Source organism: Pygocentrus nattereri, chromosome 10, assembly GCF_015220715.1.
Source record: "Pygocentrus nattereri isolate fPygNat1 chromosome 10, fPygNat1.pri, whole genome shotgun sequence".
Lineage (NCBI taxonomy): Eukaryota > Metazoa > Chordata > Actinopteri > Characiformes > Serrasalmidae > Pygocentrus > Pygocentrus nattereri.
The window spans coordinates 18244738-18271215 of NC_051220.1; the positions used below are offsets into that span (position 1 = coordinate 18244738).

Below are 26478 nucleotides of genomic sequence, written 5' to 3' on the forward strand. Positions count from 1 at the left end.
GCTAAATGCAAGTCAAATGATGTCATTTTTATATGTTAAGTCATATGTAGAGAAATAGAAAACACGGGTAAAAACAGATGCGGTTTCTCCTCCACCTGGCGGGAACGGGCTTTAATAGCCTGTGATTGTGTTCTCAAAATGACCAGACAGCGTGTTCGTTCAATGTGAGGGCTCTGTGTTTCAGGCCTAGTGGCTCTTCAGCTTCTTCAAACTGCCCTGTGCGGCGTTTCTGCGGTTCTCCGCTGGTGGCGGCAGGTGGCAGTGCTGGTTTATCTGCGCCTCCAGCGGCCGAAGAGCTTCCAGTGAAGCGGTTCAGGCTGAAGCCGACGTGTGCTTACAGGAGCGCTCTGCTTTCACCAGCTGCTGGATTTACAGCGATAACGATGGTGTTGTTAGAAAACGACGCGGTAAGGTCTTCTCAGTAACGCCACTGATGGCGCTTAGATGTCGTTTTCTTCTAATGTGTCGGATGTAGCTACAGATGGAGGAGCCGGTTTTTCTGTCTGAGTCAGTGCCGTTTGCACGCGAAGCGAGGCTAAGCTAAGCTAGCTAGCCTAGCTAGCAGTGTGCTCCGTAACCATATCGGGCTGGACCAGCGGCTGCAGTGACTGCTAGGTTAGACAGGTAGCTGAGAAACTGTGTATTAAGACCAGAAGCACGTCTGTCCATTATGTGTACCGTGTGTCACTTTGAAGCGTTTTGTCTGAAGCGTGGTTAAACAGCATGTCACGAGAGTTCATGAGTAACGTTAGCTGGCTAAGCTAACACTCCGGTTTATTCGCCGTGTCTAGTAGCTGCTGCTGAAACCTAAGGAAACCTGCGGGACAAAATGACCGTGTTTTAACATAGTTACATTTGGTTTATGTTGCTAACACCGCACAGAGGTAGTTACCGTTTAATAGCCAATTATCTGATGGCCCAAATATGTCTAACTACAGAATGATCGCCTGCCGCGTTTTCATTCATTCATGTGATTTAAGTTGCACATTAGCTCCTTTTCCCCTCGTGTTATCGTGTGTTTGGTTATATGGAACAGTGTAATTGTTTTTTTCCTTCTGGCAACTAAACCAAGTCACATTTCATTGTTTAATTCCTGTTATCTATGCTGTTAGTTACCCGACCACAGCTTGTGATATGAGCACCATCTGTTAACCTGCTAGCAGCCGAGCTAGTTGCGCTACCAGTGGTGAATAAACATTGGGACAGTTTTCTCAGTGGGGAGTTAGGCTTAATCTAGGTCTGGCGAAGTGACCCAACGTGTATCAGCAATGTTGTGTTGTCGTTGGTAATAAAAACAAGCTATAATTTTAACAAAGTGCAGATGATTCTGATGACTCTGATTTTGCTCCCTTGCAGTTCCTGACGGAGCTCACTCGTCTGTTTCAGAAGTGCAGGACCAGTGGGAGTGTGGTCATCACCTTAAAGAAATGTACGTGGCCAGTAGATTAGGAGTTTGTACACCAGCCTAGTCATCAGTGATCTACCCAACAGCACTTGTGATGTTGACGTGTTCGTGTTTTTCGTGTATTTGTAGATGATGGCAGGACAAAGCCGGCACCGAGGAAAGGCCATCCAGAGACTTTTGAACCAGCTGATAACAAATGTCTCATTAGAGCATCAGAGGGCAAGAAAAAAATTAGCACAGTGGTGAGTGCTCTGTTTGATCAAGGCTTAAAGAGGAGATTCACCAATGTTGCAAAGTTTCTTCATAATTCAGTCATTGAGATGTAAACTACGTCAGTCAGAGTGGTTTGATTGTGAAATGGTTTATTGTAGAGAGGCTCACCAACTGATTTTGTTAACAGTGGTGATAATAGGAACCAGAGGTCATGATGTCTACAGCTGAAATATGGACAGCTTATTTACTCTCCTTGGATATCCAGGGTACCCACACATTTTCAGGGTTTTTTTTTGTAATATTGGTAAGAAAAGGACAAGCTGAAGAAACAAGCTTTAATTAGGTACTGCTTGTTCTTTGAACACCTCACATATCCTTCTATGCATGTATAAAAAATAAATTTTGACAAACTTTATTTCAAAGCTACATAAAACATTTTCTCAGGCATCTGCCAGTGTAACTAGCCATTCTATGTAAAAGCTGCATTGTAGGTTTTAAAGGCATTAAACTCCTCAGACGTCTTGTTCTCATCAACACAACTGTGATGGAATTGCTAAGTCTCTCTAAAATGGAGCGTTTCTCATTAAAGGTCTCTGAATAACTTTGTTTGCATCTGAACCATTTTATTATCCTGAAATGTTTAAAATATCTGTTCAGTTGCCCTTTAAATCCTGTGTGAAATAGTCACATAAATTAACTGTTAAAGATGAAAATTTTATTTATGTAGTAAAGAGGTAATGCTGTTAGACGTTGTTGTTGTTGTTGTTGTTGTTGTTGTCGTCACTACAGACATTATTGGATAGTGGCTATACAGATATTAATGGATATTTTTATGTAAAGAATGTACATATTTAATGCATGAATTTGGGCTTTTCAGGTCAGCACCAAAGAAGTAATAAAATTCCAGATGGTAAGTCTGTTTTTACCCTTTAAGTTTAGTTGTCTTTAATAATTTTGAGTGTGAACTCTGCTGAGGACATTACTGTTTTAGAGGACATTGGTATTTATCTTCTGATTTCATGTTTCAACTTACTGAAAGGGGTCAGGTTTCGTGACGCTTGTCTGTGACTAATTATGGGCATTATATTGTCTCCGGTTGGGTTGGGCATGGCTTCACAAGTTAGACTTAAAGGATCCCAGTGATTTATGATCAGTCTGTGCTTGATGACATTAGTAAGCTTAGGAAATCAAAATAACACAAACTTGTGATCCAGTCACTCAAAGAATGGCCACTACTATCATATATACCCAGCTTAAGCAACATGAAACCTTTTCTTTTCTCGTTGCCCTGACTTTGAAATTACTTTGCAATTCTTTCTAGATGTGAAAAGAGCATGTTTTTTCCCCCACAAATGTACTTTTGTGTCACTGCATGGACCTCAGAGATCAGGTACTGTTGTTGGATGATTAGTTCTGAATTGCAAAGTCGCTCCAGCTCATTCCAGAAATATTGGCCGGCGATCTGTTTTTCCAGAGGAAAAACTGCTGCTCTACAGCCCAATGCTGGGGGACTTTATATGTCTTTGGCTGACTCACTGGCATTGGGCATGGTCTCTTTAAGCTTATCTGCAGCTGCTCCGAGAGTGTGCCATTCTTCCCAGTACTTTTCTATGTAAATAATACAAGCTGTGTGTGCAATTAGAAGCCTGTTTCAGCAAATGGGTGCACCTTAAAGTAGATAGTCACTAAATAGAAGGGATGTCTTGATACTTATACAATACGTTATGTGTGTGTATATATAGAGTGAGGCTATGCGCTTATAAACCATCATGATAAACAAACAGATGTGGACATAATGTTCAGGTAAAAGTAGTGTCAGGTATTGCAGCTGAAGGCTAAAGTTCACCTAGCATGTTTTTTCACATGAAGTATTGTTTATACTAAACTGTGAAGTGCATGATGGACTAAAATAGGAGAGACAATTTAACAGACTCACTTCTAACAAGTTGAATTGGAGTCTTAAATGTTTTTGTGTTTCATTCGAACAGGCATATTCCAATTTGTTGAGGGCGCACATGGATGGCCTGAAGAAGAAAGACAAAAAGAGTAAAAGCAAGAAGACTAAAGCTACACAGTGATGGACAATGAGGAGAGAGAGGAGCTGTTGATTCAGCCTGTCCCGGGGCAACCTTCACCTGTGCCACACTCTACTAGACTCAAACCTTCACCCTCAAACAGCTGGCCAACTGAGACCACCTCTCTCTCCTCCCAGCTCCAGTTGTGGCATGTTCTCATGAACATGCATTTCATTAAGCCATTCATATTTGCCGCTCCACAGAGGCTGAGAGAGTGAAAGGAGGTCCGTCTCGTTTTGAGCTGAGAAACAGTAATCTCTGTGAATGGTGCAAGAAGGTTGTGTACAGTGTCCCTCATTTGAAACCGTTTATTTGGTCAGAACAGCAGGGCTTAACTTGGTGAGATGGTGCCATATGATATGAGGGCTGAATCTGTCATTGGTTATGGCTTTATCCAATTTTTTTCAAACCACATTTTAATTTACTTTTAGAAGTTTAGGTCTTTATGGCAGAATTTCACCTCTGATGTACAGGTGTTACATTCTGCATTCTTCATTTTTACAGTTTTGTTTTTTGGACTAAGAATATGTGTATTTGTATATTTGAAAGACATATGTTCTTTATTACCAGATTAATACAGAAAAACTTTTCATTGTTACTTGTGCCTTGAATGTGATGCTTCAGTTTAACCCCCCCCCCCCCCCAACAAAACAAAAAAAAAAAACAACCAGGCAATGGAATTTATGTTTATGCTAATAAATAGTTATTGCATCTGACATCATTCATCTATTTATAACAGTGCAATGAGCTAGTGATGCAGAGTCTGAATGATGGGTTAGTTTATTTTTTGGTCACAAATTAAAATTTTGCTCAGTGTAATAGTTCACTGAGGTTTTTTTATTTTTTGGTCTGAAATAATTGGTTCTGTGTAATAAAGTTGCTCTTGCCCTTTATCAGGCACTTTGGCAGTGACTTAACCTTAATTTACTGTTTATGAGAAAAAAGTGTCAAGAAACAATGTGCTGTAAAAACCAAGAATTCAAAGAAATAAATACACTATATACACAACTACGTCACGGAGAACACAATCCTGTGTAACTTGGGACACGAGTCAATAGAAAGAGCCGAGTCTTGGTCTAAAGTGCTGTGTTCTTCTTGTCTGGCCGCTCTTTAGTGGGCACCAGCGCGTGGGTGCGTTTTGTCCCCTCTTCCTCTAAGTAGCCTTGCCTCATCAGCCGGGTGATGTACTGGAACAGCGTCTGACAATACAAGACAAAAGCATTTAGGTGAGGTTTTTGGGGAACTCTTTCTCTTGGTAGGCATGGTCTGAGTTGTCACATCACATGATGTGATCATGCTCACAAAAGCCCAGGTGTGGGAGAGATTAAAATGAAGCTAGCAGTGGGAATGACTTGGTTCTTTTATCTATATGCTAAGTAGAAACTCCTGTACGTACTTACCTTCCACGCCTTCTCTAGTTCAGGAGTCCATTTTTCTTTCAAAATCGGTCTAACTGCGCAAATGAACTCTGTTCCTACATACTGGGAATAAAAAGCGTACTTTACAATGACATTTTATTAAATCTTATTCAATCTGCACAACAATTCAACGAGGACATGTTAATTGTGTTTCCCAAATGGTCCTCCAAACATTTTGTAAATAGGCCACCTGCTGGCTGGGTCGGGTACTGCAGCGTCCTGCCTTTATTACTAATGAGCTCTTGGCAGCCAGTTCTAGCTATTTATTCGTGATGTACTAAAAACGTGTCGACCGCTAGAGGGCGCCAGATAGAGTCCTCACTGAATAGAAGTAAATGGAGGTAAACAGCTGATAATGTTTAATACGATTTAGTCATTCACACAGGAACTTGGCATTATCCGTGCTTTTTTACAGCAGGTTTTGGGGCAGTAGTACTAGCACTATGGTCACTGAGTGCTCGTAGTTTGGCGACCTTACCCGCTTATTAAAGCAGTCTTCTGGGTTAGTTAAACGCTAGAGGGCGCGCCTCAGAGCCCAACATGAACTGTTTAAATCTGCAGGGTGTAAATGCTTCACCGTCTATACAAACGGGTGCTCTCCTCATTATGGACCAGCAGAAAACATTTCAACACTGCCACTGTACTTTTGAGCTCTTCTTGAACTTTCTAATACTAACGGTGCGTCCAAAAAGCAAACTATACTACACACACGACACTAATGAATGGACGTCTACTGGCGGTGTACCATTTTTGACATACTATTTAGTTTGGTAGTATGCGGATTTGGACGCAGCCTGAACCACTTGATTCTGCTAACAAGCGGATCACCATGCCAACCAATCAGCACCCAGTGGCTTAACGTCAGCGTCCTACTGACAAAACCCGTTTGTTGTAGAACGACAAATAATGGCAGCCGTTTTTATGCTTTTGTAATGTACTTTTCTACTGCTAGTCTTCTTGATAAGAAATTCTTCGCTCTTACCCCATAATACTTCGGAGGGGCGTTGTAGCGGTAATGGCTTTTGCCTAGCTCCACAGCCAGCATGTCCAGACGCTCTAACTGGTCCAGTCTGGCTACACTCTTCTCGATGAAAGACATCACTCTGCAGAATGAACACACACAAACACTGCGCTAACCGTCGTCCCGCTCACACAGTCGCGTTTCACACACAAATCACTGAATCGTTGCTGTTTTCACTTTGTAGAATAAAACTACCACACACTGAATTACTACAATCAGAAACATTAGGAAATGTAATTTAATGTAAACGTAAGAAAAACAGGTCTGACTTTTTAAAATGAAAAATGTAAGTACATATTTAGTATTTTGGGGTGCTTTGGGGGTCAAAAGCAACTGCTCATGACACTTATAACGAGAAAGCTTCTGGCCCAGGTCTACTTAGACCTGCCCTACCTCACGACCCAACTGACTGGCTCAAACACAATGACAAGGGTAGACACTAATTATTTCTTAATGAGCAATTAACAGGGATGTACAGAAATTTCCACCAAAAATTCAGCCACTAGACATTTTGGCCAATCGAAGACGCAATAATTTTATTAGTTAATAGTTAAATTGGTAGACGCCGATTAAAAATACTGTGTGTTTCTTTCTCTCTGCTATGCCAGTAAGCACAGATGAGTTCAAACAGTTTGAGCACCAGCAGATAAACAGTGAAAATCTCAGCTGTTGAATGGTTTCTTCACCTAAAGCAGTTTGTGATCTCCGTTCATGTCAAATACGTTTGTTCCATGGAGAATAAACTGGACTGCCTCCCGATTCAGCGGGCTACCCAGCGTGAGTTCAGGGACTGCCGTGTTTTCGTTTTCACGGAGACGTGGAAGACGAGCTCCGCTCCGGACTCAGCCATTCAGCTCGACAGCCTGTTGTGCTTACGTGTGTACAGAGATGCTGAGCTGTGCGGTAAGACTCGAGGTGGAGGCCTGTGTGTTTACATCAACACTGAATGGTGTAAAAATGCAGCACTAGTCTCGAGTCACTGCTCACCGCTGGTGGAGTTTGCGATTGTCAGAGCCAGGCCATTTTATTTACCTAGAGAGCTGAGTTCGCTGTATATAATAGCGGTGTATATAGCTCCCAGTGCTAATGCTAACACCGCACTGAACTACTGTACAGTGCAATCGGCGACCTCCAGAACACAAACCCAGACTGTTTATTGTTGCCGGTGATTTCAACCACGCTAATCTGAAGTCAGTACTCCCCAAATTTCATCAGTATGTGGACTTTGCAACCCTTGGGGCTAACGTGCTGGATCTTGTTTATACAAACATCCCCAGCGCGTATAGGGCTGAGCCCCGCCCCCACTATGGCTGCTCAGACCACATCTCTGTGATGCTCAATCCAGCATACAGACCGCTCATCAGACGTGCCAAACCAGACCAGAAGTAAGTGAGAACCTGGCCACAAGGAGCGATCTCTGCCCTTCAGGACTGTTTTGAGCACACTGACTGGGAGATGTTCAGAGTAGCAACAACTATCGGTGACCTCATCAACCTGGAGGAGTACACAGAATCAGTGACTGGCTACATCAGCAAGTGCGTTGATGATGTTACTGTCTCCAAACCCATCACAACTAACCCCAGCTAGAAACCATGGATGACTGCAGAGGTGCGCATGCTGCTGAGAACCTGCGACAAGGCTTTCAAGTTAAGGGACAAAGCAAGCCTCAGGGTGGCAGGAGCCAAGCTCTCCCAGACCATCAAAGAGGCTAAGCATGCCTACTCAAAGAAAATCCATGACCATGTTCAAAACACTGCTGACACATGGCGTATGTGGCAGGGCATCCAGGCCATCACCAACTACAAGTCACCTCCACCTGCTTGTGACAGTGATGCCTCCGTTCCAGACATGCTTAACAACTTCTATGCTCGGTTTGAGGCATAGAACGGCACAACGGTGAGGAAAACCACACCCCCTCCCAGTGAACAGGTATTCAGGTACAGGAACAGGAACAGGTACACCCCCTCCCATTGCTGATGTGCGGAGAACAACCCACGAAATGCACCAGGATCCAACAGCATACCAGGCAGAGTGCTTAGAGAATGCGCCGAACAGCTGGCTGATGTTCTCACGGACATATTCAACATCTCTCTGAGCACTGCAGTCGTTCTGACATGCTTCAAGTCCACCATCATCATTCCTGTGCCGAAGAAGTCTCCAGTGTCCTGCCTCAATGATTACCGTCCCATTGCACTCACTCCCATCATCATGAAGTGCTTTGAGAGGCTTGTCATGAGGCACATTAAAGACCACCTTCCTCCTTCACTGGACCTACTGCAATTTGCATATCGCACCCAACAGGTCAACAGATAATGCCATCTCCACCACACTCCACCTGGCTGTCACCCACCTTGACAATAAAGACACCTATGTCAGAATGCTGTTCATAGTCTTCAGTTCAGCATTCAACACAATCATCCCTCAGCAGCTCATTGGAAAACTGAGCCTGCTGGGCCTGAATGCCTCCCTCTGTAACTGGATCCTGGATTTCCTATCTGTGAGACCTCAGTTAGTCAGGATAGGAAATAACATCTCCAGCACCACCACACTGAGCCCCTCAGGGCTGTGTGCTCAGTCCACTGCTGTTCACTCTACTGACTCATGACTGTACTGCAAAGCACAGCTCAAACCACATCATCAAGTTCGCTGATGACACGACTGGTGGGTCTGATCAGCAAGAACGACGAGTCAGCATACAGAGAGGAGGTGCAGTGGCTAACGGACTGCTGCGAAGCCAACAACCTGTCTCTGAATGTAGATAAAACTAAGGAGATGGTTGTTGACTTCCGAACAGTGCAAGGTGACCACCTCCCACTGAACATCACTGGCTCTGCTGTGGAAATCGTCAGGAGCACCAAGTTCTGCAAGTTCCACCAAGACCGCAAGACTCTACAGCGTATAGTGAGGACAGCTGAGAAGATCATTGGGGTCTCTCTCCCCTCCATCATGGACATCTATACCACAGATTGTATCCGGAAAGCCACTAGCATTGTGGACGACCGCATCCATCCCTCACACAGACTTTCACTGCTGCCATCTGGCAGAAGAGCATCCGTGCCACCATTGACAGTCTCTGCAATAGCTTTGCTCCTCAAGCGATCAGTACTTGCACTATCTGGATCATTGCTGCTACACTGTGTTTACACAGTTTTACTCAGGTTTTTCTACCTCAGTAACTGCTGTGTTTATGTCTGTCATCTGACTGCGTGACTCACAGATCACAGCATCTTAATATCTCTGCACCTAATTCCACTACTTCATGTCTAGAATGAGTGCTGTGTTGGTGCTGCACTGTCCTGTCTGTTTACTGTGTCTAATGTCTGTTTAATTTATCGTATTTATTGTTTCTAGTTGAATTTTTTGTTTGCACACTATGTCTGCACGTTTGCACTTTGTACTTTTTGCTCCTTCTTGCACCGTGTTGTTCCTGGAGGAACGCAATTTCACTCCACTATGTACTTTTACATAGATGGAATGACAATAAAAGCCTCCTGACTTGAAATATCAAGAAGGGGTATAGTACCCCACTTGTCCATTGCATGTTTCATAGCACCTAAAATTATGGAAAAAACCTCCACAAATGACAGTGTAATTAAAAAAATAATGGAATTTGTAAACTGTTTGTTTCTATCAATATCCTTTTAAAAATAAATGCATTCAAACCATTATATTTCTCAACACGAAAGTGTAGTGGTCTTGGAAGCAAGTTTAAAGTATTTTGATTAAAATGTATTGCAGTTTATGACTACAGTCAGTCATGTCCAAACAGAATATTAACATATATTTAAATTTTATGCAAAGCATGAACAATAAATTACATATTATGTTGGTTTTGTAAGAGAAAATAAGTGAACACATCCTGTATAGAGAACACACAAATATGGCATTTGTAGTGTGTAATTTCTATTTATTGAGTTTAATCACATGCAGTATAAACTGTGCCATAACTTTTGCACAGGTCAATTCAGTTCAATTCAGCAAACAAACAGTAATTATGCATTATTTTGTGTAGTTCTCTGTAAAGGACTTCGAAAAATCACCAAAACATAATTTGACCAGGGCACCCAAACTTTTTCATAGGACTGTATATTGCAGACATATTTGCAACCTACACTTGACGATTTGTGTGGGTGTGTATGTGTAATCACAGAGCGAATCAGTGTTTCCCTCGTCATTTCATTTCATATGCACTTCAGTATATTAGTTGACCCTGACCTGCCCTCAATTCTGTCACTCAGTAAACAGAGGTGATATTGCCGGCACTCACTCTCAGCCGTGTTTGCGCATGCGCTCATGTCTCTGAGTAGGGCTGAAGAGCCACTTGGAGGGAGAGAGACAGTACTGAGAGCTGGGGGCATTTGGCAGCAGCAGAGACGCAGCCTGAGCTGAGCTGTTATGGGTCTCTCACAGGGAGAGGCACAAAGAGGCTGGACACGACAAAAGTGGCAAATGCACCGTACAGAGAGCTACATGAGCTGAGAGCCGTGTCCTCATTACAAAAGCTCTCATTTGCATTAGCAGCCATTTTTCAGTTATATGCCAGTGGGTTACTGTCATTTATCAAAAAAAGTGCTTTCAAAGAATTTACTTGTTATAAAGAGCTGATCCTTCCATTTTGGAGTAAACTGCTGTTCTCTCCACATGTGAAGTACTTGCAGAGAAATGGAAGCTCGCTGCTTATTTGCCACTCACAGATCATTCAATCTGACACACACCACAGTGAGTGCAAGACTGACAGCATTGGAATAAAAGTCTAATGACAGGCTCTTGCTACCTACTATTGAGAGCCATTTGCTTTCCCCTATGGGCCTCTCTGAAATATTTCAGCACACTAGCGTGCACACGTAGGCCATTAGAAGTCATTTCTGTGACAGTAATCTCCAATACAATTATGGGGTTCGTGTTATTTCCGAAATACAGGGAAATTGCATTTCATTTAAGGATACGATTAGCATTTTATGACATTATAAGCTATAAGGTTTGGTGTACTGGGATTAGCCAGACAGCCATGTTTTAGTTTGCACGTTACAGATCTATACAATATACACTGACTGGCCTCTTCATTAAAGCCAACTCCTTGTATCATTGTCCATTCTATCAGCTTCACAAGTGCACTTAATAGTTCTACAGTTACAGATTGTAGTTCATCTGCCTTTCTGTGTACTTTGTTAGCCCTCCTTCACCCTGTTCTTCTAGTGTTCATCTTCAAATGTCTAGTCAACAGCATCCTGGGGGCAGCATAACCACTGGTGAAGGACTAGAAGATGACCAACACAAACTGTACAGCAACAGATGAGCTTTCATCTTTGATTTTATATCTATAAGCTGGACCAACAAGGTATGAGTGTCTAATAGAGTGGCCAGTGAGACTCCAGCAGCACTGCTGTGTCTGATCCACTCATAACAGCACAACACACGCTAATACGCCACCACCACATCAGTGTCACCGCAGTGCTAAGAATGATCTACTACCCTAATAAAACCTGCTCTGTGGTGGTCCTGTGGGGGTCCAGACCATTGAAGAACAGGGAAAAAGGGGGCTAACAAAGTATGCAGGGAAACAGATGGACTACAGTAATTGTAGAAGTACAAAGTGCACTTATTCAATTTCAAGTTTTGTTATCACAGAACATTGAATCAGAGTGGATATATTTTTTATTTTTTATACTGCAACAGAAAAACTCGTTAAACTGAAATCAGGTTTCTGCAAATTGATTCAAATTAATTACAACTACAAAACACAAGTACCTGACTGCATAAGTACTTGTAGTCAAGGGGTTCCAAGTGACTGTAGTATAAATACACCTGCAACTGGGTGGTCTGATTTCTGGAGAGTCAGTATCATGGCGTAACCTACACCACGAACAGAAAAGAACACGGCAAGCAACTCTCTGACTGAAAATGGTGATTGAAAAGCACATCACTGAAAAGCAAGAACTTCACTGAATGTCCCTTCGGAGGACAGTTAAAACAGTCATTAACAGTGATGAAAACAAAGCCACTGTTAAATAAAACTCACTTCACCTCTCGGCTACAGTTTGCCAGAAGGCACATGAAAGATTGTGAAGTCAGCTGGAAGAAAGAAATGGACCTTTCTGGCTATCAAACCAAACACTTCACATCGTAAACGCACCAGCTCCACCAAAAAGCAGATGAAGTATCATGCTGTGGGGATGATTCTCTGTAGCATGTCCTAGAATCCTGTGTAGAATGAATGCTGCAATATACAGGGAAATTCTTGAAGAAAACTTAATGCAGGCCAGCAAGAAACCTGAGCCTTAGGAGAATATTTGTTTTTAAACATGATAATTACCCCAAAACCTACAGTCCAAGTTCCCCAGGAATGGTTGAACAACAACAACAACAATAACAACAGTGTTAGTGTCCTGCAGTTAGAGATCTCAATTGAACAGAGAATTTCTGGCTGTACTTAAAAAAAGACACTTCACTCACAATCCCCATGCAATTTTGAACAATTTTGCAAAGAGGAACAAGGACAATTGCAGTGTCCAAAGGTGCAAAGCTGATAGGTACTTATGTCCACATGTTCAGCATCGTATCGAGAGTTTGGCTTCAAAAAATAGATGCATGAGTGCTGCCAGCATTGCTGCAGAGGTTGAAAAGTGGGAGGTCAGCCTGTCAGTGCTCAGACCATGCGCCGCACAATGCATCAATTCAGAAGGAAGCCTCTTCAGAAGCTGATGCACAAGAAAGCCTGCAAACAGTTTACTGAAGACAAGCAGTCCAAGAACATGGATTACTGGAACCATGTCCTGTAGTTTGACAAGACCAAGATAAACTTGTTTGGCTCAGATGGTGTCCAGCATGTGTGGTGGTACCTGGTGAGGAGTACAAAGATAACTGTCTCTTGCCTAGAGTCAAGCATGGTGGTGGTAGCATCAAGGTCTGGGGCTGCATGAGTGATGCTGGTACTGGAGAGCTGTGGTTCATTGAGGGAAACATGAATTTCAACATGTACTGTAACATTCTGAAGCAGAGCATGATCCCCTTCCAGCACATGGCTGTTTTCCAACAGCGACCCCAAACACACCTCCAAGACGACAACTGCCTTGCTGAAGGTAAAGGTGATGGACTGGCCAAGTATGTCTCCAGACCTAAACCCAATTGAGCACCTGTGGGGCTTCCTCAAGTGGAAGGTGGAGGAGCACCAGGTGTCTAACATCCACCAGCTCTGTGATGTCATCATGGAAAAGGATTCCAGTAGCAATGTTCACTGTGAGGTTTACTCACTTGTGTTGCCAGCTATTTAGACATTAATGGCTGTAGAGTTATTTTCAAACGACAGTAAATCTATACTGCTATACAAGCTGTACACTGACTACTTTGTCATATCCAGGTTTTACTTCTCTTCTTTACAACTAAGTGTTGTCCCATGAAAAGATGTAAAACATATTTGCAGAAATCTCTTTTTTATTTTGTGAGATACTATATTTTGTGAAAGGGAAGTGGAGCAGGGAAACAATGTGTGTGCATTGCTGCAGGACCAGACATGAGTACTAAGAATACACTTAGGCAGATGGACAAGGAGCTGAGGAAGAGAGGTCACAGATCTCTCAGAGAAGTTCTCTCAGGAGGGCTGTACTGACCGCAAGCCGTGGGCACGCAGCTCCTTGCTGGTCCTTAACCTCTCCAGGTCCTCCACGTCGCGGAACAGGAAGAAGACGTCTTTGCACTCTGGATGAGTCTCGAACAACCTGTTGCCAAGACAACACACATTTTTTTTGTTTGGCTTCCAGGAACAGAAATAAGAAATAATGTATGAAGCTGCACTGCACCTCTGTGACCCCCACACTTATGTGATATTCGTCCGTATAGCTGTGCTTTGAATGTATTTTAGCTTCTTTACTTCCTACAGTACCTTAATGTTACAGCCTATACAACTACTAAGCATTCACTTACTACTAATTATTAGGCTCTGTTTATTTATGTATTCATCACTTTTATTTGCACTTGAAGACCCAACTGTGATCAAGGCCTCATTTACATTGAAGCCCTGCAGCATCAACATCAGCAATAATGGCATCTTACACACAGAGGTCCCTCAATAATAATGATTTTAAATGAGATATAGGCCCCAAGGTCCAAAGCCTTATTGTGCCTCTTCATTTGACTACAGAGAGACACTCAGCATAGAAGGAAAAAGCGAATTAACAAGTCGCAGCAGGGCTTTTCAACACGACTCAGGTATGAACAAACCACCAAACCACTGGCACGTTTAAGGGGTATATCTCTAAAGAAATGTTTTGAGTACATAATACATTGTGCTTCAGTAATATAGTGGACAGGCAGCTTGAATGGGACAATTCTAGTTCCAATTATGAAACATGACTATAAATATCCACACTACCCAACCATCATAATGAAAGAATAATTACACAGACTATTTTCTCTGTTGTCAAATGAAAAACGTCTCTATAAAGATGTCACAAATTGATTTTAGTACTTTAAATGTGTAAACATTGACCAAAGCTGACCCTGGGCAAGCAGTGGTCAAACACCTCAAGTGTGTTTAAAAGATTTGTGATGATTTTCCTCAAAAGCACTATGTCATTGACAACTAGCGATGCATCAGTAATAGACCTATGACCCGCACTAAACACAGACAGAAGAGTATTTACGCAATGATGTTTTCCGAACCTACAAAGGTATTTAGCCTGGGTTTAAAATGTTTAAGAGAAAGCTTTGGTTTGCATGATTCAGATCTCAAGCCACAGTTTCCAGAAGGTAATGCTGCTTGACTTCTGAATTGAAGTGAACTGATATGGGTAGAAGGGTACGTTTGTAATACAAAAATAATCAATTCATATGAAATACTAAAATCCAGATTTCAATGGCAAGGGTGATGCCCAAAGGCACCTCCTAGCTCTCATTCATTACACAGGTCTACATGATTTCTGTGGACTACAAGGACCAAAAAAGGAATTTTCTCTCAGTCTTCTCTCAGTAAAAATATTTCCATATAAAAATTTCCATAAACTTACAGAATTGCCTAGAGTAGAAAAGTAAAAAAAAGAAGTACAGCAGTCTTTCAAAGCCAAAAGAGACAAAACTGTCTTTCAAGTTCTTGTATTCAGTATTTTCAATGCATTTTCTGCACCATATTTTTAAAGCATCCTGTGTATGTCTAAATAGACTATGCTAATGCACAGCGATATGGGTTACTGCCTTCTTTTCATCAGTTGTGAGAAAACCTGATGTGATGGCAATTAATGGAAAACAATTCTGAAACCTGTACAGCAGATTTATGAAAAATCACATAACAAACCTGCATTAAGAACTTTCCTTTTGTTTATGTGTCATTAGCAATGCTAGCACTTCTGTGTTCTAGGTGATTAAAAACAGATGTTAGAAGGATCTTTTCACAAATTGAGTTACTGAAATGGATATTAGTGTATAATGTAAGATACAGGGACCAGGTCATTTCTTTTTTGCAGGTAGATAACCAGATTAAGTGACCATACTCAACAAAACCGCATAAAATAAAGGAGACAACAACCACATGATTTTAGCAGTATGCCCAGTTTCTAGGCAAAGTCAGGTGGTCTTGAAAATTAAGCAAACTGTATTAGTGGAGTCTTGTTTAATCTCTCCCTCCATCCCACCATGGCCGTTCTGCTGGGTTATGCCCCCAGCTAAATTTAAAGTAGCGGATTAAGCAGACTACAGAGAACAGCAAAGGAAGAAGCATGGAGGTTTCTGCACTTTCCTCTTGTTTTCTTTCCCAGCTCATCTTCTCTTTCTCTCTCTTGCTTCATCTGTCTGCAGGTCTCTGCTCGCTCGCTTCCCAATGGAGCCTTAATGACCTTTCTCGGTCTTTCAGACAGGTGTGTGTAAGCCACAGCAGGGCAGTGTCAGATGAAACCCGGAATAGATTCTTTCCTCGGAGAGAGAGAGGCGGCCAGCTGACATCTTGCAAGCTGCCTTCTAATTGCCATGGTTAGGATCAACTGGATGGAGTTAATGAAAGATTTCTGTGCACTTCAATTGCAGTGATGCAGTCCAGATTCTTCCAGAGGTAAGAGGTATTATTCATCTCTGTGCCGGAGCATCATCATATGAGAAGCTCAGAGCCCCGGGGGTGACTCTCATAATAAAATTATGGTGTTATCCAGTCTGCTTCAGGAGCCTGTAGGTTACAGCACCACAATAAATCACTTGAACCTATTCTGACCTTATTGTCACTTATGTGAAACAAGAGGAAATTTGTTCAAAACACATTCATGAAACATCCACAAGCAACACTCTTGAAACACAATGTGAATTTGTAAGTCTGGAGAGCCTTTAAAGGCTTAAAGAATCTTTACATAATGTAAATGTACTGTACAATTTCTGAGTTACTGGAGGTTCTTCAAACTTCATACCCACACATCTCATTTACAAAAATGGTTCTTTAAAGAATCATCCACGCAAAGGTTGCATGGTTTTTCTCTGGCTGTGGTCACCAAACCTCTTCCTGGAGATCTGCTTTGCTAAAAATCTGGGTAATGGCCACTAATGTGCGAAATACATAAATTGTTGCTGGTTGATGAGTCCATCTCATGTTTTCATACATCATTTAATAGCTGAACTGTACACATATAATTCGAAACTGTGTTCCTATAGAAGTAATTCAGATGTTATATGTTAAAATTTGCATATTCATAATTCAGAGCCAGCATTTTGTATCAGCCTAGGTTGATTCATCAAAGCAGGATCAGCTTTTCACAAAAAAAGCATCCAAGCATGAATGTGTTAACACATCTCTCCATTTGCACCCTGTAATCACATATCTCCATTAAACAGACACCCTGTTTGACCCACAAAACTCACTCTTTACACTTTGTCATAAAAATCTGCTATTTTTCAAATGATGTGTAACGCAGCTTTATATATCTAGTCCCTTCTGCAACACAGACCGAGTGACACCCGCCACAATATATTTACCTTCCTCTGAACAGATGTATGACGCTTGTCTACTCACTTTGTGTTCAGTGATGAATGGAATTTACTGCTCAGGATCGGGAGCAGCATGGCGGTTAAGCTGCTGTTTTAACAGAATACCACTGTTCAAAAATCAGAGAAAACAGGTCTGCAGAACAATAAAGAGACGCAGGTATTTTAGCACAAGTAGGGCCATCACAATTATTCTGCAGTCATTTCATAATATATTTACGTCTCAACAAACAAAATGTGGACAATATTTTCATGAGTAAGACTGAGCTAAATATGTCTACATATAGGATTAAATAGTAAAAGCACAAAACATTTGACAAATCATGTGATATGAGTTAAAGAACACAACAAATCAGTTTCTGACAGATGCAATGACACGTTTAGAGGGAAGCGCTGAGTAGCCAATTGGAAGTTCTTCTTGCTTGCAGGTGAGACCCAGAGAAAATCCATCCTTCTAGGTGAGGATGAAGACACCAAGTGCTATTACATGACCAATAAGTGCACCAGAATATAAACTAGAATGGTATGTTCATATAAGGATTGTTTAAAGACTTAGCAGTTTGCAAAGCGTTTGTTAATAAGGTGATGTTAGTTAGCCATGCCTCTAACTCTAACATTGTTAGCATGTAGCTGTCCATTTGTATGTTGTCACCGTGATCATTCTGATCATCTCTCAAGCAGGTGGAAAACAGACTAGGACTCCAACCTTAAGTTCTGTTAGTTGGGTCCGTTCTTGTTTTAGAATGTGCAGTGGAGAGGCACCCTTATCGGTCATCAGTAATGGAGTTCTGGGCATCTGTGCATCATCGAAAATATTTTGTGTTGTCATGTGGGTTGTATTGATTTTCCTCTCATCTCTACTGATTTCTTTTTACCATTGTCTCCATGCTACAATACAGACAAGAGATTGTATACCAGAGAGAGTGATTACTCTAGCTTTGATTTTTCACATTATTCCAAAGACCCTCCAGCCAATAGTTGGGACAGAAACCCATTTTCTCCCAGTGTTGGCCATAGTCAGTTTCCATTGTTACAGCTGGGCTGGGAGACAGCTGCAGATGCTTTTTTTTACCCTCCACTGTGTGTGAAGCCTGCTGTCTTGCATCTTTTCAAACTACCCATCACGCACTCCATCACTGAGCAGCTTGCCACAATCTCAGGAAAACAAAGATTGCACGCAGATGGACTAATACACACCCTATGATGCACAGGAAAGAGAGGAACTTTGCCACATTTCACACCCAATCACACACACAGACGAGTGATTCTTTCTTTCTTGCGGTGTCCTAGCACACCACAACGCCCGAGTGGTCAAGTTCACCCTTGCACAACCTCCTATTTCCAAAGCAGCAACACTACATCAGAGCAGAAAGAACAGTATTCTCACATTATTTTAACCTATTCAATAAAGAGTATTTTTCCAATATTATATGTATTTTTACATAATCCCCAAATGAATGTCACAGACAAACAAGCAATTAACATATTAATCACAATTTAAAAAAATTCTGACCATTTTACATCAATGCTTGACATAATACCTGCCTCAGCCAACTGCTGGAGGGTGCTGGAGCCTATCCCAGCAGTCTTCGGGTGAAAGGCAGGATACACCCTGGACAGGTCGCCAGTCCATCGCAGGGCGTAAACATATGATAAAGGTGACAAATCAAAAACACTGAAGATTGTCTTAGTAAGGTGGAGGGAGATTGAGGGAGAGCAAATTCTTTTCAGAAGAGATTTCCTCAACTGGTGTTTTGACGATGACGACACTTCATAGCCATTTAGTTTTTATGAATTTTGACCTTTTTGTTTAACGTTATATAAGAGGCAGTCGTCATATCTAGCATGAAGTAAATTATTTTCTGCTCAGTGGATGATGCAAATGTTGGTTTGTCGAGGAAACACGGAGAACAAAGAAATATCTGTTTTTTTTTTTTTTTAAGTTCAGCTGTCATGGTAAGCACAGCCACTCCTTCAGACTTCTCTGTCATGTATGTTGCATGTTAAAGCACTTGTGTTTCATAGTTATGTAAAATAATATACAGACCTCTCATTGGCCATTTCAGCTAATAAATGCACCTAATCCTAGGTTGCTAGGCTAACAGCTGAGATATAACTGTAGTACCGTGAAATCAATGTTTGTACTGTAGCAACTTTTAACATATAAAGTTCTACATGAGAAATGTTGATGCTCCAAGAATCTTGCATCAGCTTTTGACAGCAACTACACTATATTTCTAAAAATATTCAGTCACCCACCCAAATCATTGAATTCAGGTGATCCAATCACTTCCACTGCCATAGGTGTGTAAAACAAAGCACCTAGTCATGCAGACTGCTTCTACAAACATTTGTGAAAGAATGGGTCGCTCTCAGGAGCTCAGTGAATTCCAGCATGGTACCGTGATAGGATGCCACCAGTGCAACAAGTCCAGTCGTGAAATTTTCTCACTACTAAATATTGCACAGTCAACTGTCAGTGGTATTATAACAAAGTGGAAGTGATTGGGAACGACAGCAACTCAGCCACAAAGTGGTAGGCCACATAAAATGACAGAGTGGGGTCTGTAGGTCTTTCTGCAGAGTCAATCGCTACAGACCTCCAAACTTCACGTGGCCTTCAGATTAGCTGAAGAACGGTGCGTAGAGAGCTTCATGGAATGGGTGTCCATGGCTGAGCAGCTGCATCCAAGCTTTACATCACCAAGCTCAATGCAATGCATTGAATGCAGTGCTGTAAATCGTCACCACTAGACTCGTGTTCTATGGAGTGACTAATCACACTTCTCCATCTGGTAATCTGAGTTTGGCAGATGCCAGGAGAACGTTACTTTACTGACTGCATTGTGCCACATGTAAAGTTTGGTGGAGGGAATTATGGTGTGGTGTTGCTTTTCAGTTGGGAGTTGGGATCAGCCCCTTAGTTCCAGTGAAAGGAAATCTTAATGCTTCAGTAGACCAAGAGATTTTGGACAATTTCTTGCTCCCGACTTTGTGGGAACAGCTTGGGGATGGCCCTTTCCTGTTCTGACATGACTGCGCACCAGTGGCCAAAGCAAAGTCCATAAAGCACAGATGCGCTTTTGGAAGAATGGTCAAAAATTGCCATAAACACAATCCTAAACCTTGTGGAAAGCCTTCCCAGAACAGTTGAAGCTGTTATAGCTGCAAAGGATGGGCAGACATCATATTAAACCCTATGAATTAAGAATGGGATGTCATGTTTATATGCATGTAAAGGCAGACGAGTGAATACTTTTGACAATATAGTGTATTTCCCCTCCAGTGGATTACTGGAATATTTTGTTGATATTTGAAGTGAAAAGAAGTAAACATAACCTCTGCTGCAAACTATTTTAAAGAGTAGTTTTTTCTGCACATTTTAAAGCACAACTCGTTTATATTTGATTAACATAAAAAATAGAAAAAGATAATAATTGCAGCATGTGCAAAAGCATGGATGCCATTCTGGTTGTGAAGTCTCAGAACTTAATTAACTTGTTGGGCTCTAACTGTCCCAGGGCAGATTAGGCAGGTGGAGAATTGTTATCGGGAATAGTCATCTGATGCCAATTCCAGGGCTTAATAAATTCTCTGACTCTTCAAACTTTGTGCTAACCGTTATCAACCATGGGCTCCTCTGAGCAGCTGGCTGAGAGATTCTAAGCTAATCTATGCCTCCAGTGCTGTAAGAAATATATAAAAATGCTCCCAGCTTGCAATTTCTACAGTACACAATGGTATTAAGAAATGGCAGTTAAGGAGAACTGTTTAAGTCAAGGCAAGACCTGGAAAACCTAGAAACTCTCAGACGGAACTGCTTGGGTGCTGACCAGACAGGCAAAGCAAAACCCTCATATAACAGAAAGAAATGACCTGCTTGAAGGTTTAACTGACACAGGAGTGGTGATGTGCTGTTCTAGTGTGCAGCACTGTTTGCACAAGCATGATTGTTGTGTAGCAGCCAGCAGCACAGATCACAATGCACAGGCAGATGGAAGAATTAATTCCACTAAATATCAGCAAATTCTGGAAGCAAATATGAGTAAGTCAGAAAACTGAAAAGAGGCTACTTTCTATGACAGGACAATGATCCAAAACACACTTCAAAATCACCACCACAAACTACTAGAAGAAACGCAAGCTGAAGCTTTTGGAATGGTCCTCACAGCCCCCCTGACTTGAACTGTGATTATATCTTAAGCAAGCTGTCCAAATAAAAGGGCCAAGGGTGTTCAAATTTTTTGCATACAACTGTACCGTTATAGACAATCAAGCGTTCAAGATTATTTTTTCCATGATATAGGTTTGGAATGGCCTTTACGTATACAAGAAATGCCAATGCTATTATGATTAAACCCATGTTTATTATAGAAATAAGATTATATGTTACATTAATTTTAAACGGATATAACAAAATTCTTTTCAAAATCTTGTTATGTTCAAAATTGTTGAAATTGAATTAATAGCATTCTGGAATAAAACGTCCATCTATTGTTTTTATTCACTTTTGCACAGTTGTCACCTCATCTGCTCATCTGCTATTGTTTTGTGTTTAATCTAACAGTGCGGTCCAAGGGGAACGAAATTTAATTGCTCATTCAACACCTGGCTATGATGACAGGAATGACGATTAGGTTTGACATGACAGTCTGGGGAGAGAGGACACATGTTATACTACAACCAATGATTTGGAAAAACACATTTGTTTAACTCAAATTTATTGTATATTCTACCTAATCACTCTCAAAGAAGTAGAACAGAAAGAAGGATCCATTGTTTATATCTGTTGTTTACAAATAAGCCCAAATTGAAGCATCCTTTTTGAAGCTTTGATAGGTAGTTCTTGTTGTGATGTCTGGTCATTGGCTTTGGAGTTCTATCAATGAATTTAAAGAGGATATTCTGCCCTCAGGCCACTCTCTTTAATATAGAAACCTAATTTGTTCTGAAATTGTGGCATTAAAGCATGCATGAGACGTAAAGGAGCCTTAAGGATCAGAGAAACTGAACAGTGGGGTTTTAGACTTCAGAATTATTCTGCATTTAAAACACTGAGAGAACTGTGAATAAGGGTGAATTTTATATAAGTGACCAAACAGGTCAGATATCATGGGACTAATGTGAATCACTCCATGCCTCTGTGTGAGCTGGACTTACAGTGGACTAAAAATACTGTCCTCCAGGTTACAGAATATGCATAAGGCTGATGGCGGAGGGCTTGTTGTAGTGTAGTGGTAATGGGGTGCCCTCAGCAGTGCAAGGGTTCCAGTGTGTCCAGGCCGACATGCTACGGTCAGTCTTTCCAGCTGTCTGGATCTCCTCCAGGGACATATTTACACTGATAGGGCTAAAAGCTGTCTGCCTGCTGCTTACACACACACACGCACACTCACAGCCCTGCGTCTGACTACATTATCACTCTACATGAAGCAATGCTGACATTATTCTGTGTCTTTCTCACTGCTGTGGATGGTGAGACTGGTTGCAAAGGAGACAGGACAGAAACAGGACCATAATGAAGAGATGCAGAGTGAAATTACTAGTGCTGAGCATAATCCACTGTACAGTAACCACATAGGTATATATTGAAATAGGTAGAAATGTATTTATTTCTTTAGTTTTTTTTGTTATTTTGTTGTGGCTGAACAAAGGCTCTGTTTCAATCTCTTAAAGAAACCCAAGCTGAGGTCAATGTGAATAAGAAGAAATCCTTATTCAATATTGCATATTCGGATTACACACTCTTATAACCTCTATCTATAAAGGAAAAGAGTAAAAGGGGACAGTAAGCAAGAATGAGCTCCTTAAATAGTCTATAAACATTACTGTCAAGAAGCTGTTACTGAGAAAAGGAAACAGACAAAAAAATTTGACATTTGCAAATCAAAAAATAAAGTTGGTGTTCTCAGACCAATGGACTGACCACCCCAGAGTCCAGACCTCAACTTCAAGAATATACAAAGATTACTTGAATTGCAAGCTTCTGTGTAATTTTCTGTTAATTGTATATTTGTTACACATTCCTGACACTGAAAAAGGAGTAGTTTCTACTTAATGGCCTTTTGACTGTTAAGTAAATAAATAAAGAGTCTTTGAAAGGGTCTCTGACCACAATATTGTATCTTACAGTTTATAACCCTTGTTACATTTACCTACATTAAAAACATAAAATTACCATCATACTACTAATCTCATGTCACTAAGCTTGGATGATGATTATTGTGACATTCGTTATTATCAACTACAAGCACAAGGCTACATGATACTTTTTCTTTTGCAATATCAATATTGAAGCATTTAGTTTTGGCTGATAAAATGATTATCATTTCTGTTAAAAATGTACAAAGTTATAAAATTAAATCATTTCAAAAGGTTCTTCTGTTGTTGCAAATTTAACATCATTCTATTTAGAACCCATTGCTCTAAATAGAAACATTCCCTTTATTAAAAGAACCCTTGTAGAACCATCCTTTTAAAGAGCGTACATTATAATGGAATATCCACAAGTAATGTGTACAGCACACATCGTCTGCACAGACAGCCAAACAGCCTGATACCATACAGACCAAGAAAGAGAGTTTGAGGTAAAGAGAGCGTGGGGTAAAGAGAACGTGAGGTAAAGAGAATGTGAGGTAAACAGAATGTGCAGTAAAGAGTATGTGAGGTAAAGGGAACGTGAGCTAAAGGGAACGTGAGCTAAAGGGAACGTGAGCTAAAGGGAACGTGAGGTAAAGGGAACGTGAGGTAAAGGGAACATGAGGTAAAGGGAACGTGGGGTAAAGGGAACATGAGCTAAAGGGAACATGAGGTAAAGGGAACGTGAGCTAAAGGGAACGTGAGCTAAAGGGAACGTGAGCTAAAGGGAACATGAGCTAAAGGGAACGTGAGCTAAAGGGAACGTGAGCTAAAGGGAACGTGAGGTAAAGAGAACGTGAGGTAAAGAGAACGTGGGGTAAAGGGAACGTGGGGTAAAGGGAACGTGGGGTAAAGGGAACGTGGGGTAAAGGGAACATGAGCTAAAGGGAACATGAGCTAAAGGGAACATGAGCTAAAGGGAACGTGGGGTAAAGAGAACGTGGGGTAAAGAGAACGTGGGGTAAAGAGAACGTGGGGTAAAGGGAACATGAGGTAAAGGGAACGGGAGGTAAAGGGAACGTGGGGTAAAGGGAACGTGGGGTAAAGGGAACATGAGCTAAAGGGAACGTGAGGTAAAGAGAACGTGGGGTAAAGGGAACGTGGCGTAAAGGGAACGTGAGGTAAAGGGAACGTGAGGTAAAGGGAACATGAGCTAAAGGGAACGTGGGGTAAAGGGAACGTGGGGTAAAGGGAACGTGAGCTAAAGGGAACGTGAGCTAAAGAGAACGTGAGCTAAAGGGAACGTGGGGTTAAGGGAACGTGGGGTAAAGGGAACGTGAGGTAAAGGGAACGTGAGCTAAAGGGAACGTGGGGTAAAGGGAACGTGGGGTAAAGGGAATATGAGGTTAAAGGGCTACAGCCCAGCTGTTTGTCAAGAGCAGCCCTCAGAGCAGTGTGTTTCAGGCCATGCACAAAACAAAGGATTTAACATGGTTTAGACAAGTAATGTTCTTCTGCGGGGAATGAGAAGATCAGAGGAGGAAAGTAGTATCAGGAGAATGTGTGAAGCACATAAAATTACATTATTAAAGATATTCAGGCGCCCTGTGGACTTTTACTAGGCCCGCAAAGGATCTGTTGCTGCTGCATGTGAAGACGAAGCCCTTCAAAGAATCAACTTTACCAAGAAAAACGTTCTCAGATACAGAAATAGATTTAACGAAATGAGGGGAAAATGTTCTCTTTGCCTCTAAATACGAAGTGCTTTGATGCATTCTAATGCGCTCATGAACAGAGATTAGAGGCAGCACCGAGGAGTTCAGTAATTATCTCCCAAGATTAAAATGCAGACTGTTATTTACTCTCGAGCTAGAAAGAAACACAAGCGCCAGAGAAGGCAGTAAGGGACCATATTAGGATTGATTCTGCTGTCTGTCTCTTGTGTAAAGGTTAGCAAAGCTCTGACGTCCTTTCAGTAACAAGTTCACGCAAAATCTTCTCACCTGACAAACATGATGATCCCAACTTTAGCGATGTCCTCCTGAATAACTTTCCACGACACCTTGATCATGTCGATCTGCTCCTCGGTGAGGTGCTCCTCTTCTCCCCGGCTTTCTGTCACCTGCCTGGGAGTCAAGCCCAGACCTGATATAGCGCAGCCCATCCTGAGCGACAGACAGCGCGGCTACAGCGGCTACACGGCGCACACGATGAGCTGGACAGTTAGGAGGCGACTCGCACCGTGTCACTGAGACTAGACTGGACTGGACTGGAGCTCTTACTCTCCATGACAGGACAGGACAGCGCGCACACGCACGCACGCACGCACGCACGCACTCTCTCTCTCTCTCTCCCCCTCTTCACACTTCAGAGCGTGTAACCTGGAGCACGAGGAGGGGGAGGAGTTTACCTGTTTTGCATAAAGTAAACAAGAAGTATACGCTATATTAGCCCCCCGTATCGGACACATAATAATTTAGCGCTGTAATTCAATATATTTTATGGATGCTAGGCTAATAAAAGTCTATAGTGTGACTATTTAAGCGTAAAAAATGTGCTGATTTTTATACAGTCGGATACTGTGGAGTCAGAAAGGACTTGAGGGGCGTGGCATGCACAGCTGCGCCGCGCGCGCCTCCCGCGCTAAAATGAGACGTTGTGGTGTTGTTTTTGCTGTTAATGTTGTCATTTTCCACTTTCAGGAGAGTTTGTGTTGTCCGTGTTGCACTGTGTGGTGCTGTGGGTTGGTCAGAGTTTACCGTTAGCAGATGTTTGTCTGGAGCGGACCTTCCCGCTGTTCTCTCTGCTGTTCAGGGAGCGTTTCTTCTCTGTTCAGTAAAAGAGCATTTCCTTGAGCAATAATAATGGCTTTTCTTCGACGACACGATACGAAAAAAAATAGTTACAAACGCCGTTAACAACAACCCGTACAACGAAGCCCTGTTCTACAGAAACTGATACCGACTGCCTCCTGAAACCGAGTCCGACTCTGACGTTTTCTGGTCAGGAGCTTCGATAATCGATCAGAACATAAAGCTGAAAAACTGGATAAATAAAACCAGGGCAGCGAACAGGCGGATAGGATAGGAACTACTTTTCCTTCTGCACTCCTCCTTCGCTCCTCATACACACTGGAAAGCCATACAAATATGGTAGAAGGGAAGCAGCTACGAAGAGGTCATTCCACTGTAGAAATCAAAGATTTCCTCTTTTTATCTACACAAGCGAACCGCGAGTGCCATTAGGGTAGCTGGTGTTATCAGACCGAGGAGAAAATCAGGCGTCTCCCACTCCCCTAGCGCTAAGCCACATCGT

The 26478-nt window shown here is 41.9% G+C and overlaps 2 protein-coding genes across 2 annotated transcripts; one reads left to right on the forward strand and one right to left on the reverse strand.

Moving 5' to 3' along the window:
* The first annotated feature begins 262 nt into the window (after positions 1–262).
* srp14 (signal recognition particle 14) lies at positions 263–4621 on the forward strand. Its single transcript, XM_017703250.2, has 5 exons — positions 263–407; positions 1357–1429; positions 1535–1647; positions 2496–2528; positions 3607–4621. The coding sequence occupies exons 1-5, from the start codon at positions 384–386 to the stop codon at positions 3694–3696; spliced, it is 333 nt and encodes a 110-aa protein (XP_017558739.1). The 5' UTR covers positions 263–383; the 3' UTR covers positions 3697–4621.
* xgb (x globin) lies at positions 4360–25510 on the reverse strand. The gene is made up of 5 exons (XM_017703249.2): positions 25167–25510; positions 13740–13847; positions 6094–6214; positions 5094–5174; positions 4360–4892 (listed from the first exon to the last, which is right to left on the reverse strand). Exons 1-5 carry the CDS (start codon positions 25325–25327, stop codon positions 4770–4772), a joined length of 594 nt encoding a protein of 197 aa, XP_017558738.1. The 5' UTR covers positions 25328–25510; the 3' UTR covers positions 4360–4769.
* Positions 25511–26478: the final 968 nt, after the last annotated feature.